Source organism: Thunnus albacares, chromosome 5 (assembly GCF_914725855.1).
Source record: "Thunnus albacares chromosome 5, fThuAlb1.1, whole genome shotgun sequence".
NCBI lineage: Eukaryota > Metazoa > Chordata > Actinopteri > Scombriformes > Scombridae > Thunnus > Thunnus albacares.
Window position 1 is genome coordinate 27,997,520 of NC_058110.1, and position 19,023 is coordinate 28,016,542.

At 39.2% G+C, this 19,023-nt stretch overlaps 1 protein-coding gene across 1 annotated transcript; it reads left to right on the forward strand.

Annotated features, from left to right (window-relative positions):
- Positions 1 to 472: 472 nt before the first annotated feature.
- ptpn22 (protein tyrosine phosphatase non-receptor type 22) lies at positions 473 to 18,897 on the forward strand. Its single transcript, XM_044350745.1, has 26 exons — positions 473 to 1,216; positions 2,965 to 3,073; positions 3,512 to 3,588; positions 3,745 to 3,840; positions 4,013 to 4,051; positions 4,317 to 4,388; positions 4,608 to 4,667; positions 4,987 to 5,129; positions 10,701 to 10,767; positions 10,862 to 10,939; positions 11,109 to 11,195; positions 11,650 to 12,193; positions 12,303 to 12,389; positions 12,641 to 12,724; positions 12,904 to 12,975; positions 13,094 to 13,230; positions 13,516 to 13,543; positions 13,809 to 13,907; positions 14,115 to 14,183; positions 14,295 to 14,428; positions 14,640 to 14,667; positions 15,629 to 15,691; positions 15,921 to 16,024; positions 16,120 to 16,150; positions 16,242 to 16,322; positions 16,413 to 18,897. The coding sequence occupies exons 1-26, from the start codon at positions 1,115 to 1,117 to the stop codon at positions 16,472 to 16,474; spliced, it is 2,553 nt and encodes an 850-aa protein (XP_044206680.1). The 5' UTR covers positions 473 to 1,114; the 3' UTR covers positions 16,475 to 18,897.
- Positions 18,898 to 19,023: the final 126 nt, after the last annotated feature.

Consider the following 19,023-nt stretch of genomic DNA (forward strand, 5'->3'; position numbering starts at 1 on the left):
TCGCATGAACTGCATATCAGCTGCTCTGGTAAGTCAGTATGTTTTCCTTATCATCCTGAAATACTGTACTGTATTTTATATCATCATACTCGCTATATAGGAGAATCTTACATATACAGTTCCAGTCAAAAGTTTGACGGGTACTGTATATGTTTAGTTATTTCTATTCATGCTCTTATCAATATTAAGTTGGCTATATATAATAGAGGGAAGTGTAATATGGCTGATATAATGCCCATAGCATGTGTTGGGTTTATCAAAACAAATGGCGACTGTGGGCATACTGTACAGTAGGTGTAAGTAAGTAAGTAAGTTAGTAAACTCTATAGCTCCTTTCAAAACCAGAGGTACGAGGTGCTTCACAAAATACAATACCATAAAATATACTGGAGGTGCCATTTCAGCATATACATTTCAACACAGAGAAATAGAGACAGAAATAGAGATAGAGAACATACAGAAATACAACAAAATGTAGAAAATACAACAAAAACAGGAATTTCAAGGAGTGGTCAAACATAGAGATATGAGACTAAATATACATAGAACAACATAAAACCATTCAGAGAGTTGAGTGGGTTGCTTATAATTGCTGCCTGAAAACATCAGGATTCTCAGACACCCTCTCTTAACCACTCCCTCTACCACTGCCTCTGTCCCTACCCACATCCCTCCTCCACTCATTTTGTGTGTCCTGGCATGTTGTCCAACAGGCTAGACAGCCTACATTGCACTCTGACTTTGGGTAGGAACAGCTGTTCGTGCCTGTTTATATTCATAAATGTGTGGCTCCCATTCCCTCCGCGCCACTGTCATGCAATCAAACACCCGGGTGACTTTAGGACCCAGTGAGAGACACCCAGGGGGCGCGGCAGTTTTTTAATCTGACCACAGAACCTGTTAGCTTACTCTTGCTTCCTCTAAGACAGTTCACCCACAATAGTTCCTTGATGTAAGAGTTGCAATAGAGAAGTGCTTTGTGTAGTAGCAAAAGAAGTGCAAACAGCCTCAGAACCCGAGCCTCGGCGTCCCTACTCATGACCCGTGGATGAGGACCATTGTGTCCTGACATGCCTGTGAAAGGTGCCCTATCTCAGGCAGAGTACAGCCAGCCATGGAGCAGCAGGCCTGGATACTGAGGAGCTTCCTGGTCCAGCTGGAGAGACAAGAGGCTGTGGACGAGGGGGCACCGAATGGCATCGCTGGGGAATTTGCAGTGAGTCAAGAGTTATGTTCCTTCTGTTGAAGTACTGTTGTAAGTAGTGTTATAGATGAAGCCTCTAGTTAGTAGACTTATTTTGACATTCATTATCACATCATCAGAAACCACATCGAAATAGCTGTAGGTTCATACTGGATGTATTGACAGTAGGCACGATGAGCGTGAAAGTTATTAGTTTTCTAGATTTCTAAAATTTTCACGAAAGACATTTCTCGGGGAAGTAACACTTCTGCTGCTATTGTATGAACAGCTCTAACGCCACATCTGTGCTTCCTCTTTGCGCTGATGCTTGTCACTGAAGGCGCATGAACAAGGAAGATCCATAAGCAAATGCATGATAACACTTAACTAACACAGACTACTCAGTTAGCAGTTAGTTTGTTCATTTGAACATTTATCATTTGTCATTTATCCATCTTGTGTGTGTATATATATATATACATATATATATATATATATATACCAATGACTGTACATTCACACACAAACACATGTATATGCCCACAAAAACTCTTCCTCAGAAGTCTTGAGCTCCAGGAATTACATCATCTGTGGGCTGCTGCCATGGCAATGAGTGACATCAGTGCCTGAAGACAGCACCGTGTGCTTCACATGCTGCCCTTCTGCTGTCATGCAGCTAAAACCTCGACCACTCCAGAGGAAAGGGTCTATTGCATCACTTCCTTTAAGAACAAAAAGCACTCTGTGGTATTAGCAGTGCAGATGGTCTGCAAGGCCTTTCACAGACTGTGTGGAACTGTGAGAACTGGCCTCTGAACAAAAAGACCAGTGTCTTAACAAATCCTGTAAGCATGGACGTGCCATGACTTTAATTTCTGTGTCAAACCTTCCACCCAGTAAGTTCCAGATGGAAATCCTCTCTGTTTGTAAGCCATAGTGTCAATTTCTAGTAAAATGAGTCATGGTTTCTGGTCATCTGGGGTTGAATCATATACACACTGACCGTGTGTGACAAATGTGCAATTAGTCACATGTACTTGCCATTTACTCACTCTTTTTTCTAACTCATAACTACAAAAATACTGCAAAAATGCCAGAAGACAGTTGAGTTATCTATGACCTGAAAGCATTTTTTTCTCGATAAAACACCTAAAATTTTTATTGTGCCTTAAAGAAACCCTACCCAGATATGCTGAAAATCATATCACTATCATATCGCCTTCCATTGACTGCCAAACTTGGTTTTGCTTATTGAAAGTTGGGTAAACTTAATTTAGGTGTGTTTACACTCAACTAATATTCCTGCATATATCAACTTAACATGAGCCAAGACATGTTACAATATGTTACAGCATTATACTCAATAAGAGGAAGTTTTCTCCCATTTGCACCTGTCATGTTTTGCCAGTGAGCAGTATATCAGCATACAACTATATTTCTGTGCAATATAACACCATGATGCTGAGAAATAGAGCAAACATCAAACTACAGTACAAGTCTCTGAACACAACATGGGAAATGTTTGGTAATGTAAGGCAATTTAATACAGCAACACCACCAAATCAGAACTCAAAAAACTACCATGGTGTTGAAACTTCTCCTCTTTGACACAAGACAGAATACTAACCTTCACGAAGGTAGTATTTTACCCACCACAGGCTCATTCTATACGCAATGAAATCAGCAGTAGAATTGGTTTGAAAAGCTCATTCTTCTGCGTGTATACAACGAGAGAAACAAAGTCTCTCTGACAGTCACTTGACTTCTTTTGTGCTTTTCAGAGGTTGAAAAGCCAGTCGACTAAGTACCGCACTGACAAGACCTACCCCACCAAAACAGCAGAAAAGCAGGACAACATCAAGAAGAACCGATACAAGGACATTGTTCCCTGTAAGCTTTGCTCAAGACAAATTTGTTTGTTTTATACTTCTACATAAGATGATAAATACAATTCTGCATCAGGGAAGTTTAGATAAAATATCACTAAGACACTAAGACTTTTTGATTTCTGTTTACTCACACTAACGCACTAATGTTGAAAATGTAGGTGGATGGATCAAAGAATCATGAGCTGCAGTAACATTGTGAGGCAAATAATGTCTGTAAATTAATTTTTATGTATGTGATGACCTAATAATGTGGTAGAGGTGTGACTAATTATAGTTACAGATTTTTTTCTAACATTCATTATTATTGGACAATTAAGGAATATGTTTATCTAGTATCAAGAAATACAGCAAAGTCAATGACTCCTGAGTCGAGCATTCATACATACATAACAACATAACAGAACAGTCACATTATAACTACATATTTCTCTCATTTTAGTTGACCACAGCAGAGTAAAGCTCACTCTCACCACCTCTAAAAATGACACAGACTACATCAACGCCAGTTTCATCAAGGTAAATTAACAGTGTCCTTGTGCAGAGAATCCTTTATTCATATAGATTGCATATAAAGTACAGTATGTGTACATACTCTATATGTACTTGATGTTTACTGCTTTGTGCAAATATTATACTACATTGTCTGACTCTTGAGCTGTGTTTTGTGTACAGGGAGTGTCAGGTTCCAGGGCCTACATTGCTACTCAGGGTCCTCTTCCCCACACAGTACTGGACTACTTGAGGATGCTTTGGGAGTACAACATAAAGGTACCCACTTGTTCTATCTATCTGTGGACACAACAAGGTGTTTTAACATTCATGTTGCTCTCAAAACAACCATTCGGTGATAAAATAATTGGGGGGTGAACTGCCCTAGCCCCAGATGTCTTTCTGTTATATTTTGGTACATTGTATCTCTAATTGTCTTATTTGACTCTAGGTCATAGTGATGGCCTGTCGAGAATTTGAGATGGGAAAGGTAACACCATTTTCCACACTGATGTACACAATTTCTTTCTCTCAACACAAAGATTGTGTACCATAGTTTGTATACCGTCAGTACTTCTGCATTTTCTGTGTGAATCCGCAGTTAGCTGTATTGGGTTTTTATAAACCACTGCACTAGATCATTGCCTGTTGTGGTTTGATCGCGCAGATTGCTGTGTTTGTATGATGGCTTGTAAGTGATTCAATTTTCAAAATGTGAAATGTTGAATGTTAAAAGCACTGTACTTGTTTTGTAGAAAAAGTGTGAGCGTTACTGGCCACAGAAACAAGAGGAGCCATTTGTTTGTGAGCCTTTCACAGTTTATTGTGTGAGTATTTTTATTCTCACAGTCCTACTTCCTACTTTGACAGGTTCTTATAACTGGTCCAGAATAAATGCTGATGTTATAATTTCATACTATCTTCACACAACACTGGTATTATTTATAAAGAATATTATTATTAGTACAGTGCAAAAGAAATTCACATCTGTTTTGAACCACAAGAATAACTCAGGTTGATGATACACTGCTGGAATTTTCGTGCAGGATTCTGAGGAAACTAAAGGGGACTATCTGACGAGGATGTTGAGGCTGACTTATCGCAACGTAAGTAGTGTTAACAGCCTAACTGTGAGAATAACTGTAAGAGTAATTCTCCTGAGACAAGCAGGATATTATCAGCTACGGTGTTGTTAGTTGCTACAAAGACTAGAGGCAGTTAAAATATCAAAACTAATGACGTCATATTTGACATCTTTGAGATAGTATCTACTCGTGTGAAGTAAAATCTTTTGGGTTTTTTTTACACCTACACCTACAGTAGCAAAAACTGAATAAATGTGGTAAATGTGTTTGTGTTGTCATTAAATCTGCTCTGAAAAGAGGCTAGCATTGTAATTTTCGACTATTCTTTAATTTCCTCCAGTCTTGCCGTACTTTGAAACAGCTGCATTATGTCAACTGGCCAGATCATGGTGTACCAGACTCCATCCCTCCCATTCTGGACATGTTGTATGAGATGCGTTCCTATCAAGCCCATGACGACGTCCCTCTATGCATCCACTGCAGGTCAGGCTTCCTTATAGAACTTAATTATCTTTAAGAAAAACAATCTTGATCTGTCTTTTATGAATAATTTCAGGGCTGTATCAAATCTAGGCTTCTTCAGCAAAGTCAGAGAGAGCAGTATATAAAAAGTGAAATAGCTTCCTCAATGATAACAACACCCATGATAAATACCAATGGTTGTAGCACAGAAACTGCCTTAGTAAAACTCTTAAATGACCTAAGAGAAAGTGCTGATGTGTTTAATGTTTCTGTCTTGATCCTAAATTTAATTCAATTTAATTTAACACAATTTATCATACTGTGCTGATAGATTAGGTTAGGTTTAAAAAATTAGGTTTTTTTTGGAATTAACGACTCTCAGCTGTTTCCACACTTACTTAACTGGGAGACAGTTTAGTGTCAGTGTTAGTGAACATGTGTCAAATACTCATCACATTCCATATGGTGCTCCACAGGGCTCCATATTTGGTCCACTATTCTCACTGTACATGCTACCACTTGGTCAAATTATACAAGAATGCTCTGTGAAATTTCACCACTATGCAGACAACACACAATTATATTTATCTCTAGAGCCTGACAACATCAACAGTCTAAATTGTTGAAAAGACTGCTTAAAGGGAATTACAACTTGGATGATCGACTATTTGAAAAATAAACAAGGACAAAACAGAAATTGTACTTATTGGGTCTGAATAAAAGAAAGACAGAATTTGAAGTTGCTTTTAAACTCAACTAGATTCAATCAGTGGTAAAACATTTGCATGTCATTACAGAACGTGACTTAAATTTATGACAGCACAGACTGTGTCACTAATACTACATTTTTCCACCTTGTAAATATAGCAAGTCAGATCATATCTTGTACTTTCCAATGCAAAGAAACTTATTTCATGCTTGGTTGTTCTCTCATTTTGACTACTGCTTGACTACCAAAGAAATCAGTGAACACTTTAGCTTGTACAAAATGCATCTGCCAACGTCTTACTTACTTACAAAAAATGTAAAAGAGAGCATATCACACCCATTTAAGCATCTTAACAGTGTCCCTTTTAGAATTGGTTTAGAACTTTTATTACTAGTTTACAATGCTGTTAATGGTTCAGCACCTTCATGCTTAGTCAACTGTCTCTCCCTTTACATTCGTAGCCACAGCCTTAGGTCTTTGAACACTACAGCATTAAATGTACAAACAGTTCAGGCAAAGAACTAAAGAGAGGGTGCCTTTTCTCAATATGGACTAAAACTGCAGAACAGCCAGCCCATAAATATTCAACAGGAAACTTCTGTAAATTCTTTTACAGAAGAGAATTTTTTAAAAAAAATGTTGTTTGTTTGTTCTAAACATTTTGATGCAATTTTATGCAAAACACTTAATATTATCACTAAAATTGCTAGATAAACAGGGCTTGAATTGTTATATTATCAGGAGATGAACTGTAACGATGCATGACATTTCTCATGTCTGTTCTTTTGTGTGAAAACATCAGGCAAGCGGTGATCACATGAATCACACTTTTGGTTTTAATTGTTACGAGGGGAACACATTGCTTGTGGGCAGCGTGTATATGTCCCCTTCTTCAAGCCCTAGAGATAAGACACCTCCTCCCTTTTCTTTTAGACAGGAAGTGTGCGTAGGCGGATGTACAACGACCCACAAGGTTTTAAAGTATATTTATGGGCATTCCCCTCAGATTTTCCAGCACTTACTCTATGGCACACATGTACTGTTTTACTAAAACTTACATCACGTTAAACTGAAGAATTATGACTTGCATCAGTCCACACACAAAAGATTGACATTGACTTCACTTCCTTATTGTCAGGGGTCCCACAGACCATACTATATTCTTTTCCCTTTGAATTTCGTTTTTTTCTTTCCTCTGACCTTAAAACCCACTATACACAAAAATATTGACATGGTTACCCTTCTCCTTGCCACAAATCAGTCTTGTGAATTTCATGAAGGTGACAAAAAACTAAAATGACCATCAAGCATTGTTATTTTATCAAATAAGGAAAATATTTAATGTTTTACATGTTATATTCGCAGTGCATCAAAATTGTGTGTTCCTTTCATTTGCCAAAAAGTCATTTAGTAACAAAGAAATGTACAGTACGTTATCCCACATAGTGATGTTACTTATGTTTAAGGTCAATTAGACCCCATAAAGGTGTAACTCCCTATTAGAACTCTTATCAGCAAACTGTTATAAAACTCCAATAACATGAATCTTAATAGTCTTCATTAATATTTAATATTTTTAATATTTGGGAATTTAACCATGTTTTACAGCTGGGATCTCTGAGACCCCAAATAGAAGTGATGTGTCATTCTCTGTAGAAGACTGTAGAAGAACGTTATCAGTTCAAAATCATGTTTATGAGCAATTTTCATGAAATTAGGAAAATTCATGAAGTATCAACAATGTTAAGTATGTTTTTTAAGTTTTTAAAGAGGGCTTCAGAGCCCAAAAAAGAACATTATGATAGTGTGTTATGAAAAACCTGCCATACCATAACATGCCCACTCCTTTTTGAGGATGACGTGTCAGACACGGAATGTTGAGTCAGTGGCAGATCCAACCTACATACCAGAAAGTCACCCCACTTCAGAGGGAGTTCACCAACAGACAGCTGTCAAAAATACAATCAACATTTTTCACTGTAAACAGAAACTTCATATGATTTTGTACCTCAACACTTACAGGAAAAGGGCATGGCCTCATATCACAAACCTCTCATTATATTAAAAATCTGCACCACCACTAACTACAGCCACAAGACTTAGCATATAGTGGATTCACTTCCTGTCTGACTGAACATTATACTCTTAACTACTGTAGTGTTTTCTGCTCTATTCTATTGCTTCAGCTAAGAGCTGTCTACATATAGAGGACAGTCATGCAATATTATGAATGAGCAAATTCACAAATTTCCTGCAAATGAGATCAAAGCTTGAGAAAGAACCTCAGGTTTTGAATCACAGCCTTAAACATCTTTGATCTTTATTTTTTCTACATTTACTATTAGATATATCTAGATGTTAACACCTTCAGTCACTTTCTTATGACTGTACCTTTTGGCCAGGAGAAGATGTTGTCAGGTGGCCTCCAACTTTCGTTTCAACCCTGAACCACAATGTCCTCCAGTTGGTGGGTTGGCAGTCACTGCCCATCCTCTCCTGGCTTCCAGCTCAACTCCTCCCACCTGTTCTAGAGCCAACAAGAGGCTCTTTCCATTGCCTCCCCCAACCTGCAAGCAGCTGTCTTCCTCTCCCTTCTTGCTATTCCCAGAGCTGTGAGGGTCTTCCACACAGACTGTGCTGGGAAACCCCTGCAGCCAACCTCAACTGGAAATAGCCAGGCCTGCCACCCTTTGTCCTTGCATTGTTGGACCAGGTCCTGATACTTGGTGGCTTTCCTCTCTGAGGCCTCTTCACATCCGTCTTCCCACGGGACCGTCAGTACAATCAGCACAATCCTCTTTGTCTCCTCAGACCATATGACCATGTCAGGCTTCAGGGGTGTTTGGAGAACCTGGGGAAAGTGTAGTTTTCTTCCCAGGTCCACCCTCATGACTGTGCTTCCTGCAGGAGACTCTTCTTGGTCTTCTTAGAGGGTGGTGGCTTCTCCCCCTCCCTGATGAACTGGATGGATGGGGCAGGTCTCACATGGGTCTGACTCTTTTTCTGTCTCTCGTGCTCTACGATATCAGCCAGTGCTCTGAGGACTTTGTCATGGCGCCATCTGTATCACCACTGGCTAAGTGCAGTCTTGCACCCACCAGTATGTGCGCCAACGTGCCTCTCCCTCCACATAACTTGCACAGTGGGTCCAGCCTCATTCTCCACCTGTGCAGGTTTGTTGGTGTTGGAAGGAAGAAGATGCAAAAGGGCTCTAGTCTCCAAAGGTCAGGCCACGTGATCTTCCGCTTTGGCAGATCCCACTTTGTCCAGGCTCCTTATAATCCAAGTTCCACAGCCCTTGACCTTTGCCCTTCCTCTTCCAGGTGTTGGACTTGGGCTTGGATCATGTCTCTCCTCTGCCTTGGGTCTGCTTTCCCCCATTGCTAAACATGGGTGGTTCCGAGTCCTTGTCTCCCCATGCACAGGTTCCTGATGATGTCCCTCAACTTCAGCATGCTCTCTGCCCATGCCACTGATGTGTTGGTAGCCCACTTGCATCATGATTTTGTGGTGACGCCTTTACCTCTGACCTTTTAAGTCTTTAAGTCTTGGTAGCAGATCATGCTGAAAGAGCCAGGACTTGAACTTTCCTGGTAAGCCTGATCCCTCTGTCTTAGTCAGCCATTCATTAGCCTGTTTTTCGGTCCTGGATACATTGCTTCTGTCAGTGAGAGAGGCATCACACCACTTCCCTAGACATTTTATTGGGTTTTCCTCAATTGATGGAATAACCTCCCCCTGAACTTGGGGTTGGAACTTATTGGTCACTTTCCCATTTCTGATCACCATGCTTCTTGACTCTCTTGGTTTGAACTTCATTCTTGCCACATCCTCAAGTGCCATTAGGATCAACCTTGCTTGTACATGGGATGAAATTGTTATGGTTAGGTCATCGATAAAGCCTCTTATTAGATGTTTGCGGGTGCTGGACTCCATTATCAGCTCTCTGGATTCCTTCCCTGCCACTGTTATGAGCAGATTCATTCCCATGATAAACAAGATGTGGGAGATAGCACAGCCCATTATGATTCCCTTTTAAAAGTTCTGCCACTGGGTTGTTAAATGGGCAGTCTTTAACTGTAACTTGAATCTTCCAAAGTAGCTGGTACATGGTAGTGTTCCATTTGTGCATTGATGAGGTTGTGAAGGACTGATCCATACGTGTTGGCCAAGTCAAGCCAGACAACTGTTAGATTGCATTTGCTCTCCCAGGTCAGCTGGTTGAGGACACTCATGTGTTCTAAACATCCAGAGAAGCCTGGGATGCTGCCCTTCTGGATTGATGTATAAATATACTTGTTCTTCAGCATGTAGGTAGTCATCTTTTTGGCCAGGACAGAGAAGAAGATCTTGCCTTTGAAGCTCAGGAGAGAAATGGTTTGGAGCTAGCTAATCTCAGAGGAGTCTGTTTCCTTCATTGCAAAACAGCCATCTGCTCTTTTACAGGACCATGGGAGCATGCCTCCATACCCTCCACAAACGCTTCCATCGTTGAGTAGCATCGACGATCATTGTATACCTTATAAGTATACCACTTGGTCCTGGGGCAGATGCTTATCGGGCTTTAATCTCAGCATTTCAAAGAAGTCCACTGAAATGAGCCTTTTTGAGATGGATAAATTATGAATTGGATATGGCTATCAGCATTTGTTTAAACCTGCTTAGTGTACCGGATGGGTGCGGTTTGGGCAATGTAGTACAATAAATACCAGAAAATCAAGACGATTGTAACACAGTGTTTGAAAATTTGTTGTTTACCATCATGTCTGATGCCTTCCTCAACTCTTGCATAATGAACAATTATAGTGATTATACTGAAAGATCTCTCTTGCTGGAGATAATCTGTGTGGTTAAAATCTGACCTTTTGCTGCTGTTATTGTAGTGCTGGATGTGGTAGAACAGGAGCCCTGTGTGCCATCGATTATACTTGGAACCTCCTGAAGAAACAGGTGAGAAAGTCTTGCACTTTCTGCACATTATCAATCTTAAACCAGATTAATTTGAGATCTGAGGTGTATTGTGCTGTTTGTTGCTTGTTTTTAGATGATCACTCCAGCTTTCAATATCTATGACTTAGTTCAAAACATGAGAACCCAGAGGCCCTCGGTGGTTCAAACCAAGGTAGGTGTTGTGTTTTTCTTTTTTTGTCACATGTAACAAATTGTCCAACAAGCAGAGCCACATGTCAGTTGCTTCATTCTATCAAAGATCTTTTGATCATTTGGGTTTTGTACATCATGTCTCAGGGCTGTGTCACCTAACAGAGCAAGTTTTTGTTTTTCAACCTCAGGAACAATATGAGCTGGTCTACAAAACCATCAAGTTACTGTTTGAGAGATATTTGCAGTCCATGGATGCACAAACTTGCAGAAATGAGGTGAGCAACCAGGAACACACAACACAAAATCAATGGAAATATGTAAGCACAAGCACAAACATCACTATCATCAATACAGTTAAACAGAAACAACAGCTTTGGCAGGCTTTCTTGTGGTTTTAATAACATTCGATTCAGTTATGTAGAAGGCAACCACATGATGAGAGTGGAAACTAATAGCAGGCTGGGTGATTCAAAAATGAACTATGAAGACTGTGTCATCAGGGCCACTGCTTTACTTGAAGCTAAATACTAATCAAGACTTTTGACTGTGACTTGTTCAAAGCATGGGCCTTTTATATTTACATACTGTATAATATTGTATGCATTTACCATGATACTAAATATTAATCAGGCAGAATTCATATTTGCTTAGTGTTAATACATTTACATGCAAATTTACTTCATTTATCAAACACTATTGTGACTCACATCCCCCTATTTAACTGGACAGATGACAACGGTCCCACCTGCTATCACACCTAACACTGACTTGAGAAAGGAGTTGGACTTGCGACCACAGTTCCAGCACCCGCTTGACGAGGAGAGGGATGTTTTACCACAATACCATACACTGATGCCCTCTGCTTCAGACAATCATATTGCCTTAAGAGCCAGGGACAAGCAGAGGGACAAGCAACAATGGGATGTACCCCAAGCCTTTCCTGTGGTTCTGGCCACCACTCAGGGCCTACAGGATGGACCCAAAACCTCCCCAAAACTGGTGCATACCAGCCAGAGAGCCGCTGGGGTAAAGGAGAGGATAGAGGAAAGTGATGACATACCATCATTGGACCCTCCACCTTTACCAACTGTGGCAGAAGCCATTTGTCTGATGGTGGAGGACCCCTACTTTGACACCCCGATGAGCTCCCCTTCATCAGAGGAGGCACCAGTGGATTCTACTGATGACACCAAACAATGGACAGCTAGCCCTGTCTTCACCACGCCGTCATTGTCTCTGAATGACCAGACCCTGGAGTTTAACTTTGCCTCCGGTAAATGGTCATATCTGTGCATGTGTTTTTAGTCTCACAGATAAACAACACAACAGGGCAGTAAAACTTAATTTTGTTGATATTTGTAGTAATTGATGTGCATTTTTAGGTACTGTTGAGGCTAATACTGATGGGGATGTACCTCCTCCGATACCTGAACGAACCCCTGAATCCTATGTACTGGCTGGTGATACAGGTTGGTGTTCCAAGTGTAGATAAAAGTCTGAAATATAAACCAATATCTTCTGCAAGGTATACTTTAAGCATAATCCTCACTATTAGGTTTATTGTATGAATTCCTATTTCATATAATCATAATCACTCTGTCCTCTGAAGGAAGCACACATGGCTTCCCGGTTATATTGATCTTGCTACAATATGTACTAATATATTCTTGACTTAGAGTGTTACAAGATGTGATTTTGTCTTTTGTCTTTGTCTTCTCAGATCCCAGTGAAACGTTAACGGTCATCATTCCACCCAATGCTGCTGCTGAGACTGTCAGACAGTTGGGAGTTGAAAGAACATACAGTAAGTGGAAAATATCACCTGACACCCCTAAAGTGAAACCATGCTCAGAGATGCTTGTCTTTTAACGCCACATGTCATGACTCATGTCATAATTTTTTAGTGGAACCAAATCTTTCAAATCGTATTGATGTGAGTAAAATATCCAGAATAAACCAGAATTCTTATTTCTTTATTCTCAGGCGGCCCCCCCTCTCCTGTCCCCCCACTTCCAGAGAGAACCCCAGAATCATTTGAGTTGGCTACTGATCAAGGTGACTTAATAATATCAGAAATCACTATCCATTAAACAATAAACAAAAAATATTTGTAGACCGTAGGTTTTACTTAAATATATAATAATGAAAATTGTTCTTCTTGTTTGCCATTCAGCTCCTGTGGAGCAGAAGTTTGAGGTCATGCCAGTAGTGAACGTGAACAGAATAGGAATGTCTTCAGAATGGTCTGGTGACTCAAAGCCAGCTGCCTCTACATCTCAAAATGAGATGAAACCTTGGTTGAGGAGTAAGGTAAGAATAAAGTGTCTTCACTGGCAGATGTGTGACCTCCTACAAGTTAGTGCCATGATTGTTTAAGATAAATTGAACGGTGAATTATTTACAGTATATTCACATAATTTGTACACTCAATGAAGTTGACAAACAGCTTCTGTCCATTGAGAATGTGGATGATACATGTGTCGCCCAAATTGTAAATTGTAAAGTGGTACCTCATGTGTTAGTAGATGTAAACCTCTATCATAGATGAATTACGATGGCAGTTATGTAACACCAACATACTTCTCTTTCTTGTAGAGTCTAAAAGTCAATATGAACTTCACAGGTAAGATTTTTGCAATAACACACTGTTAAGGGCCAATATGTATATGCACAGGATGATAATTGAGCTGACAATGTAAAAATATATGGCATGTAATTATATGATGATGAATTAAAATTTAATCTTGTAACATTTTTTAAATTACAAGGTTATGCCCCTTTTTTTTATCCCATTTAGGGAGTTTCAAGATATCACATTATTTGGCACTTATGAAGTACTATGTGTGTGATCATTTCAATGGCCCTTTATTTTCTTGTGGTATCTCTAGTACCAGTAACACACCCTGATCTTGCACCAAATACAACTTCAGACCTCCAGCTTTACGGCCCACCTCCGGACGCACCGACTCTTCCACTGCTTCCTCAAAGTAAGCTCAGCAGGCTGAATGATGAAATCATTATCTTACTTAAATCTTTATTCTTAGCTATTCGAGAGGCTATCTACAAATAAATCTGCTTATTTCATCTCAAGAGAAGATGTATAAATGTGTAATATATAATGTAATGTGTAATAATAATTCATGATTGAGTCCACCGAAATTAAAAGCTGCTGTTTGCTATATTTGGTTGTGAAGCTGAAGAGAGCCTGACTCCTCCCCTTCCTGACAGAACCCCGGAGTCCTTCATCCTCACCACAGAGGAGAGTGAGTTCATCATCATCTACCTTACACCAAAGGCTCCTAATTTAGCATGTGCAACAGTACTTGTTGTCTGAGAGAAAAGCCATTTTGTTTGATTCTGCCCTTTTCCAACAGATCATGAGACAACCGCCCTCTGCTCGCAGCCCTTACAAACAACACAGCCCTTAACAAGGGTAGGCATCTCATCTGAGTGGGATGGCACCTCTCAGCCCAAAGGATTCCTTGATGTTGTCATGAGCAGGAGCAAGGTAATAATGGTCAAAGATGTATAAATCTAAGGGTTAGAGTGTGTTGTCCTGAATAGAGACAGCACACAAAAGAGTGACATTCACTGAATCACTTTATTATACTCCCCTCAGTGCTATTTCCTGCCATGATTAACATGATAGGACAAAGTTTCCATTTGTTAGCGCAACATTTGAGTGTCATGACATTTTTGCTTTCAAATGTTCCCCCCAGAGTGTTCGAGCTAAAAGTTCAAGACAAGGTAAGCAGTTTTATCTCATACATACAGACGCCTTTCTCTTCTGCTTTCACTCTAGAACCGGCGGTTAAAGGGCAAGGCTAACAATATTCTTATTGCTCTTATTGTCAACACATCCCACAAAAAGAGAAAAGAAAAAAAAAGAAGATGATAAGAGTGTGTCTCTTAATACTCTCCGACTGCCTCAGTTCGTTTTTGGAACTGAGAGCAAAACCCGCTTGTTGCTGCTGCAGGTGCAAATCTTTAAAAATCGCTCATGAGTGTATGTTTTCATTTTTTAAAAAGGTTGAATAATTTTCTGAAATAGCTTGGCACTGTAGCTTTTAGTTAACATTGCTCAAACAAGAGTAAATAGCATATTGTTGGGGACTACTTTCAGTTGCAGAGTTTTGTTTATAACAGCAGGATGGTGTATGTGCATTCAACTCAAAATAAATGACAGTGCCCATGGTCATCATAATGAATTAAAATGTTGCCCAGGGTGCTGCAAGGGTGACATGTTTTTAATGTTTTTGGACAACAATATAGAGGTCTATGGTACTGAAGAATACAACATATCAGGCTTTGACTACACAGACAATACTTGTTAGTAGGTTCAAACCAGTGTTGGTTTTGGTCTTTTCATTGATAACAATACGAAAAATGTAGAATTTCTCCAGACCCATCCTTTAATACAGCAGTTGAGGTCACTGACCAAATTATTCTGATGGCTGTTCACCACCAGTATCACATTTTGTTGGTGGTGAAAGGTTGCATTGTCTTGTTTATTGAGTACATGCAACAGCATGCAGGTTAAAATGAGTATTTAAAAGTACCTATCTACACCACAGGGAGGCATCCTTTACCAAAGCAAGAGATCCAAACATGATGGGTAAAATGCCAGGCTTGTTGTTGTCTTGTTCATGATTAATCTAAATGATTTTGTCTATAATGAGGGTAGTTTATCATTTTGTTTCCACTGCAGAGCCCCTTTCTGCAGTTTGTCAGCCAACTCCACCTCCTGTGGTCGCAGCTGGAGGAGGAAGTGGTGAGTTACCTTAGACATTAAAGGGGCTGCACACTACAAAGTAGCCTCTCTCACATGTACTGTTATTATTAGATATTATTAGACACACCAAATAAATAAGCTAATGCAAGACGTTTGTGTGTTTGTGATATCAAAAACCTGTGTGGGAATGCTTAAAAAAAGACGCCACAATACAGAGAGAAAAGACAGCAGCGAAAAATGTCATTTCTTATCGGTTTCTGTTTGTCAGTGCAAGTGGGACACCATGATGTGAACCGAAGTCCCTCCTTGAACACAGAGCAGTGCGGAAACAAATCAGACAAAAACAATGAGAAGGGCATGTCTAGAACAAAGGTATCACAAAAAGTTATACACATATGCCCTTAACCAGTACTTGAAATTTTGAAATTGCATCTGGCTAAATCTATGTTTTTGCTTCCTTTGTTCAGAGCCTGAAATTTTTTAGACACAAACAAAAACGTAAGTAATGCTAATTTATGTCTTAGCTCAAAAAAAGCACTGATATCCATGAGAAAAATAGGATTAACATGTCTAAAAACTATATTCTCAGCTAAAAACGGCCCTCCACCATCTCCTGCTCAAACTGAAACACCATCTTCATCATATGGTGCCTCTTCAGTCTTCAAATTTGGTAGGCCTGCATCTACTTCATTATGACATTTATATATTTGGTCCATTTCAACCCATACAATACGTATGATGCCATATTCATCTTCCACAGGATTTGGGAACCGGTTTGGAAAGCCAAAAGGCCCCAGGAATTATCCAGAGACCTGGTTTTGAGGAAGTCACACCTCCCAAAATATCAAAAGTGGAGCTGTTCTTCTAATGAGGATCTTGCATCGCTAAGACAGTCGGAGTCTGAAAAAACACTGAAGTCCACCTCTCTTTGTCTCAGGACCAATTGACAATCCTCAAAGGAGCGTCAGCACATAAGCACCCTCAGCAGAAAATAGGAAGTGCCTTCTTACCAGCTCTGATGATTTTTGTACTGTATATCAATACAGTTTTGTTTTTTTTTTTTACATATTGATCAGTGCCTCATTGAACAACACAGACAGCCACTTGGACCAACGGCTTGAACATCAAAATCTCAGGAAAGCCAGTGTCTAAAATGATGTGCTTGAAGACTTGAGCAGTCTGCAGTGAGAAGTTTTACACTTCTTGTTTCAATGCTCAAAGCAATGCTGTTAAACTTGTTTTATGATGATGAAGTGTACGTGTGTGCATTTGTGCTTGAAGTTTAAAAAAAAAAACCAAAAACGGGTATAAAGATAACATCTACATCTAGATTATTAGCACTTCACTTTTTCTGTTACGAAGACGGCAGCACTCAGCACGTCGTTTACTTTTGCTTTTGCCATCATTTCCTGAAGTCTCTCAATGATTTTAAAGGCATAACCTTTGAAGCATGATCAACATACTGACAAGGATAGCTTGTGAATGTGATGTATATTGCGTATGATGTAACGGTACGGTTAAACTGTGTTACATACAACGGTTCCACACAAAATTATTTATTAAAAAATATATAAGGTCTATGCATTCTCATTGTGTTTTTCCTACTTAACAAGACTGTATCACATTGGTACCAGATTTCTACTGCCTGTAAGTTATCACCCAGATAACTGACAAAAAATGATTAAAAACATCTCCGTACAAATATTCACAACAGCAAAGGTCCTAGAACATAGAGCTTAACAACAAAACATGAAAAAAAAGGCAGATGTAACAGAACTGTAACTGTCAATTTATTTCTATGCTGAGTTAGTAAGTCAACAGACAAGTCAGCCATATTTCTGACAACAACAAAAAAAAAATCTGCTTCCTGAACAGGATCTAGTATGAAAGGCATACATTTCACTAAAATTATGTTTTACACATTTTATCATCCCATTCATCATCAATAAATAAACCTCACAGTTTTAAATGAGGCTAACCAAATACAGTACAAGGCACTAAGATGTAGTCAGTCACTTTCTTTATAGAAAGCCTTTGTAAGGTTCAGATGAGCTGTAAATCTCAAATCACAATTTTTTGGGTAACCATGTTCAACTAGAAGTGAAGGTCTTTTTAGACAGAATTTATTGTAGGAGGCCTCAGTATATCTGATTAAGCTAGACAGCATTGGCATTCCCATTTCCATGATACCACGTAATTACACTCAGAAAAGTGGATACAACCTAAAACTAGAAGTGTGAATGGATTTTAATCAAATGAAAAAAATGACTTGAGTGCACCGACAGCATTCACATATTCCCAGCTATACCAACATATAATATTTACACACCATATTCTGAAGACATACTCCAGACTTAGAGGACAATTTATTGCTGAGTGCAATAGCAGTAATTCCTTCGTCAGTTAAGAAGTGCTCCTATAAGTAGATCATAATCTTAAATATTCCTCACTGGTTATAAACCTGTGTTCATATGTTAAACTCAATCATAAGAAAATAAATAACATATCAAAAAAAACGGTATCAACAGTAAGAAAAAGGGCACTGTATAAAATAGCATTTAAATAAACAATCTTTCAAACTGCAACTTATAACGCTAACAAAAAAGTTTAAAGGCGTAGTGTGGAGAATTTAGTGACACCTAGTGGAGTGGACTTGGCAGAAATAGAATAGAAAATTATGTTGTAATTAGTGTAAGAAATTAAGAATCATTATATTATATTAACGTATTTTCATTATCTTATGATGAGCCCTTTATATCTACATAGGGAGCAGGTGCTCTTGCACGGATCTGGCCTTGTTGCACCGCCATGTTTCTACGGTAGCCCAGAAAGGACAAACCTAACACTGGCTCTAGAGAGGGCCTTTTGAGTTTTTTGCGAGGTTCACAGCCACTGTAGTTTTTCCTACACGCTTGGAAGGGGAGGGTGAGGGGTATTCAGTTGGCTGCGATCTGCAACCTCATCACTAGATGCCATTAAACCCCACACACTGCACCTTTAAGGTGCTTGTAGCTTATTTTGATAATTGTATTTTGCCTAGTCTCAGATAAAAGGAAATGATATCTTCTTCAATTTAAAAGATAAAAATGTTTAGTCTTTCCAAACAAAAAAGTACACATTTTGATTATCCTATGTTTACTGGCTATGACCAATCCAGGACATCCTATACTGTATTGTATGTGCCGATCTTTTGACTCAAATAGCAAAGTGACGGCTTTGCAGGTAACTAACAATGCCCTCAATCTTTAAAACTGAGTCCACTGTATCTTCTGGGTGAGGTTAGTCTACATGCCCCTGTCACTAAAATGAATAAAACAGTATAATGTCAACATCATGCTTCCAGAGTAATCATATATTAAGTATGTAAACAA

What these genes read in the sequence shown, in the direction of transcription:
- ptpn22 (XM_044350745.1), top strand. Translation starts at nt 1,115, where the DNA reads ATGGAGCAGCAGGCCTGGATACTGAGGAGCTTCCTGGTCCAGCTGGAG. An exon ending in AGCCTTTCACAGTTTATTGT is followed by an intron (nt 4,389 to 4,607) that starts GTGAGTATTTTT and finishes ATTTTCGTGCAG; the next exon opens with GATTCTGAGGAAACTAAAGG. An exon ending in TGTACTGGCTGGTGATACAG is followed by an intron (nt 12,390 to 12,640) that starts GTTGGTGTTCCA and finishes TTGTCTTCTCAG; the next exon opens with ATCCCAGTGAAACGTTAACG.